Consider the following 5,885-nt stretch of genomic DNA (forward strand, 5'->3'; position numbering starts at 1 on the left):
TCGCCGATGAGAGTGGGGCCTTCGGAGGAGGGTTTTACAACGTCTCTGGTGTCGTATTTCTCCTCTCTCTCTCTATCTCTCAGTCTCATACACTTGCACGCACAATGTCCATTTATTTTGTTTGTGATCATTGCACTCTCTCATTAAGAACGGAAGGCTCTCCCTTCCATAAGAACAAAAGGAACCTTGAGCACAATTCGAAGCACTCATCTTGAGCAAAGTTCAAACATTCATTCCCCTGCACCTTACAGTGGAGTATGTGGATTCTTATATCTATCTTGGAGTGGCCTTTAGTGGGTCCATTTTCTCCTTGAGAGGAGCAGCAGAGCCAAGGTTGACTAGAGGATATGCATCAGTGTGTATTGACCGTATCTAGTTGGACACTAGGAGGGTATGGCTAGAGCCCTCACAGGCGCTAGGGACAAAGGTGGCTTTCTACTGGGAACATTTTCTTCATACTATAGATGATGGTTTTATAGTACGACCAGCTACATGGACACACACCTATCACATGGCTTGAGATGTGCCATTGACCAGATCCACACTTCTTCATGTCAGCTTGAGATAGACAGGCAGATACAAGAGAGTACTACCAGAAGAGAGGATTTGTGAGACATGTCAGTATGAACCAGAGACAGAGGAGCACTACACATGTCGGATTATGAGATTAGAGGATGCTTCCACTATCTGTTCAGAGGGCTTGGACCATTGGCCAAGGTCATGAATTACGGTGACCAGAGTTGTCTAGGGCTGTAACTCTTTAGAGAACGCAGATTCAAAGAGACTCTTTAGAGGTGGCCACCCCATTGAGAGAGGGTCTACACAGAGACACATCACATATTTCTTTAGAGCCCCCACCCAGCAACATCACAACATAGAGGAGATACTACCTACTAGACAAGGGACATTACTTGATAGAGTTGTCCAAGTAGGATGAGCCAGACACCTCAAGCTATGAGATCATGGGAGACACATACATAGGCGGATCAAGATCATCATTGATCGACATCGAGCACAACCTGTCAGGCTTCTCAGTATGGAGGACATTGACACCCTAGGACAAAGACCAATGCTTGATCTCTTCACATTAGCTGTTGTACACCTTGAGCCTCTATACCCTAATCCCGCACTCCTCCCGTGTACTGATGTACATGATAGGTCTCTAGCTCTCATCTCCCCTACCCAGTTCCATGTTTACTCTACTACTCCTCCCACCTACCCATCCATGTATGACAAACCTAGATTTTAGAATTTCTATTCATTTTCTATTTTTAAAGCTTTCCAGACAGAAAATCATATTCTATTGGGACGCAACTTTTGGTCTCATAGGTCATTTTGGGCTTTTGGAGACGTTTAATATAACATTTCATTTCATTTCTCCCTCTCTCAATGGATTGTAATCAAGATGTATCTGATTTGTCCTATAAGTCAAGGTTGGCCTCCAATGGACGTTAAAATAATCTCTCTCTCTCTCTCTCTCTCTCTCTCTCTCTCTCTCTCTCTCTCTCTCTTATAGATAGCTATGATGAGGGGTACAAAATAGCCTTGCCCTTGACCTTAATTAAGGGTGGAATGTATCACCTCTCAGATAAACTATCCTCAACTTGAGAAGGCTCCCATGTCCTCCATCCAACTTAAATCTGGAGAAAGCTCAGTTAGCTGTCCAAGATACTGAGCACACTCATCACTCCGACCTGCCCTTTTAAGGGCACTGATAATAGTCTTTAGTATCGCCTCATTCGGGCGAACGCCAAGAATGGGCATCCTCTGAATCACTCTCAAAGCAAGTGTCAGCTTTTCAAGTCTGCACAGCCCAAGAATCAAGATATTGCATGTCTCTAGACTTGGCATCCATCTATTGAATACCATTTCATTAAATAGCAGGTATGCGTTGAATACTCTGTAAACCTTGCAAAGCCCCCTTATCACAATCTCATAGCTATCCCCACTTGGAGATGGGCCTTTGGCTTCCATCACTTGGAGGACTTTACTCGCTTTTATTACTCTCGATATGTCGCACAAGCTCTCCATTAACCTGTTGCAGCTTGAGACATCCAGATGCATCTCCCAATCGTACATTATGACAAGAAGCTTGTAGGCTTTTCTTGCATTACCACTTCTGCAAAATGCATGAATCATGCAGGTATATGCGACAACATTCGGCCCAAAGCCTCGACATCCCATTTCAAGAAACAAAGCAAATGCCTCCTCTACTTCACCTTTTCGACAATGTCCATTGATCATCGTATTGTACGTCACAGCATTTGGCAGGCAACCTTCAAGAAACATTTCTTGAAGAAGCACCGAGGCTTCCTCTAATCGACCCACCTTGCAGAATATATTTATAAGCATATTATAAGTGAATACATCAGGTAAGTGATTCACTTTGAACATGATGTTCTTCAAATTGCACGCATCATCAGGCCTCACCACCACTTTGGTAAAGCTTGAGATAACGATGTTGTATGTCGAAACATCAGGTTGGCAATCACTTTGCAACATTGACTGTAGCACATTGAGGGCATCAAATGGTCTACCAGCTTTAGCAAACCCAGAGATAAGCGTAATATATGAACAAGCATCAGGATGATTCCCTTTTGCTTTCAAAGTGTTGAAAAGCGCTAAAGCCTTTTCAAGCAGGCCCCTCTTACAAAATCCATTAATCAAGGTATTGTAAGTGTACAAATTAGGTGGGCAGCCTTTCTCTACAGCTTCATTAAAGACTTTTTCTGCGTCGAAAACCCTTCCTAATTTACAAAGACCATCAATCAAACCAGTGTAGGTTGCAACATCAGGTATACAAACCTTTGTCATCTCCGCCCAAAGCTCGAAACTCTTGTGCACCAAGCCATGTTTGCACAAGCCATTAATAAGAGTACTATATGTCAAAACATTCGGAGTGCAGCCCTTGCTCAGCATTCCATCTAGGAGGTTAAAAGCTTCAAACAGCTTGCCCTCTTTGCACAACCCATTCATCAATGCATTGTATGTAACAATGCTAGGCGTATGACCCTCACTTGTCATCTTCTTTACAAGGAAAAATGCATCCTGAGGCCTACTCATTCTACACAATCCATCTATTAGAATTGTGTAGCTTCTAGCATTTGGTTTACATGTACCCATTGCCATTTCATCTACTAGCTTGAATGCCTTCGCTACTTCACCCTCCTTGCAAAAGCCATTGACAAGCGCATTGAAGGTGACTTCATTTGGAGAACACCCTTCTTCCTTCATCTTAACGAACAAAGAATATGCCTTCCCAACTTGCTTTGATTTTGAAAGACCATCAATCAAAGCACTGTAGCTATGCACACCCGGATTCAGGCCCTCGTTTTTCATGTTTTCCATGAAATCTGAAGCCCAGTCAAATCTCTCTGCCACACAACATCCATGAATAAGGGTGGTGTATGTGTGTAAAGTGGGAGAAATGCCCAAAGCTTTCATCTGTTTATATATGTGTAATGCCCTGTCCATATGCTTTTCTCTCATCAACACCCCAAGGAGGCAATTGTAGTGTATTACACTAGCATCACAGTCAAAGCTCTCCATGTCTGCAAAAGCTTTGAGAGCAGCATCCGACATGCCCGCCCATCCAAATCCTTTGATCAAAAGGTTAAATTGAGCAGGCGATATCGATGCCCTGTTTCTCTTGATGTACACATCGAAGACACTTAAGAATGCAGGGAACTGTTTCTCATGGGCCCACTTTTCAATCATCACATGCCATACCCTTGCTTCTAAGGTCGAGTCTATGTGAACATTGGATTCTTCTCGGGCGTGCACATTACATCCATCACGATTCTGCAAGTCATGCGTGCATGCAAAAGAAGAGGGACAGTATAGAGGGCATGGCTTATGTTGGTTAAACCAGATGAAGAACCGCAGTGCCTGCTTGCGGTCACCAAGGCAGGTGATAGTATGAAATACATGTTCAGACGTCAGCGGAAAATGCAGGTTTCTGAGAAATTCTTCGACGTAATGATTCCAAGAGCTTTGCCCAAGAGCTCTACAAATGGACTCAATTTGATGAGTCAACGGGGCAGATGAGGGCGCTTTCCACAGGCTTCTGTGGGGTGCATCCGGAGCTTTAAGCTCCTGCTGTACGTGCAAAAGCCTACTCTTTCTGATTAAGTTTGGGTTTGAGGGAGCGGTACCTGTCTGTAGCATCGCAGTGATGGTGTCGAGGCACTGTCTCCTTGCCCTCGCCCTCCCCATGACCATCTCCGTCACGGGAAGCTCTACGCATAGTTCGCATTGGGGGAACGGGGAAGAGAGCCTCAATCAGCAAGTTCTGTCTTGATCATTCAATTGTTTTTTTGGCCTGCCCCTAAGGGGTAGCCATAGTGATGGTGCCATGCTTCAGAGCAATTTTCTAATGGTTTTTGGAGTTCATAAATTACGGAAATATGGCTTCTTCAGTGACCGTTTCAACTTACCCTCTTGTACAAGGTCGCCAACCTCCAATATAATGCATACGTGGGGCAGTGTTGTGCATCATTTTTTTTCTCTCTTACATCGATTCCCCGAGGTTAGTGCATGTTGCTACTGTTCTTCTGTTTTGGGCTAAGTATCTCCTCTTGCTGTGCATTGATTATGTGAGGTGTATGCCATGCTTTGCATGGATTATGTGAGGTTTGTGTCAACTTGTTGGTACTGATGCCTGACAGTACTATTAGTTTGCTTCTTGCGTTGTGTGCTCCATTTTTGCCTCTACTTGAAAGAGCATAAAGGAAAGCTTTTTCTTTTGTGTTTGTCTTCTTTTGCATGAGAACTTTGTTGTCTTGATATTCCCCATACTTCTGTAAAGAGAGTATTATCAAGTGTTGTTTGTTGCAATTGGGGATTGCAATAGTGCTTAAATAGGAGTTAAAAATAAGCGTGCTTGCTATTGAAACAGGTTTTTATGGCGAATGCTGGCGAAGAGCATGCTTGGTCCTCGGAGCTTATGGATACGGACAACAGTGACTTTGAAAGAGGTTTGCAAAGTTCTTGTGTTTGGAATTTTGTGTGGTGTATTTCATTGCTACGGCTTGTGGTTTGTGCATCGCTTCTTGCTTCACTTCCTCCTTCATGACATACTTCATACATATACTTCAACCTATCATGTGCCCTTGTAGAACTTGATAAGGCCTTCCAAAATGCAATCGTGAAGTTTAAAGGGAAGGCCAAAGTTGACGTTGGATGCTCCTCCCCTATTAAAAAGCATCTTGTTGCAGGTCTGAATCATCACTCTTGCACTAGACACTAACATGTTCTTGTCATTCAAGCATGTTTTGTTGTGTCAGAGATGCATGCTTGTACAACGTCCACTCCATTGAATGCACCATCCGCTGTTGTGTTTGGTGGTGTCAAGAGACTTGGAATTGGTGTTGTTTCGCCTTCACAATCTCTTGTGATAGGAGGCAGCCCAAGGATCGAACGTGACCAGTGCATACGACATCGCCGATCAAAAAAGGTGCTCGTCGTTCCCTTTGCAAGGGCTTACAACTTGCTGCGAAGGAGGCTTACGCTGAAGGTGCTTTCAGCCCGTTCTCCTTCTCTTGTTTGTTTGGTTGTTTTCTCACATGCTTGCTTGTTGGGTGCTTTTGTAGTCCGGTCGGATGATGCTGGTGTGCCCCGTCGAGACTTGCCTTTGGTATCTTCTGTTAATAAGCCTTCCTTGCCCGCTAGTGCGTTGTTGCAACGTGCACTTGTTCCGGTGCCTCTTATGGTTGCAGTCCAAGCAAACTCCCTTCCTATGTTGCAAGTGGGTGATCTTTGTGAGTATTCACGGCAAAGGTTTTCCTTTGAGGGAAAATTGCTAGCAAAATATGGCACGTACAAGGCTCAGGGTGTGTCTTATCCAACATGCATAACGTGTGACTTCACGGATGTTGGCTGCTGTG

The 5,885-nt window shown here is 44.1% G+C and overlaps 1 protein-coding gene across 1 annotated transcript; it reads right to left on the reverse strand.

Moving 5' to 3' along the window:
- Positions 1-1,521: 1,521 nt before the first annotated feature.
- On the reverse strand, positions 1,522-4,333 carry LOC147423487 (uncharacterized). Its single transcript, XM_086501192.1, has one exon. It carries the CDS (start codon positions 4,219-4,221, stop codon positions 1,600-1,602), a length of 2,622 nt encoding a protein of 873 aa, XP_086357318.1. The 5' UTR covers positions 4,222-4,333; the 3' UTR covers positions 1,522-1,599.
- Between the last annotated feature and the right edge of the window lie 1,552 nt (positions 4,334-5,885).

This window comes from Adiantum capillus-veneris, chromosome 26 (genome assembly GCF_014529385.1).
Source record: "Adiantum capillus-veneris isolate H3 chromosome 26, ASM1452938v2, whole genome shotgun sequence".
Classification (NCBI taxonomy): domain Eukaryota; kingdom Viridiplantae; phylum Streptophyta; class Polypodiopsida; order Polypodiales; family Pteridaceae; genus Adiantum; species Adiantum capillus-veneris.

What these genes read in the sequence shown, in the direction of transcription:
- LOC147423487 (XM_086501192.1), bottom strand. Translation starts at nt 4,221, where the DNA reads ATGGTCATGGGGAGGGCGAGGGCAAGGAGACAGTGCCTCGACACCATC.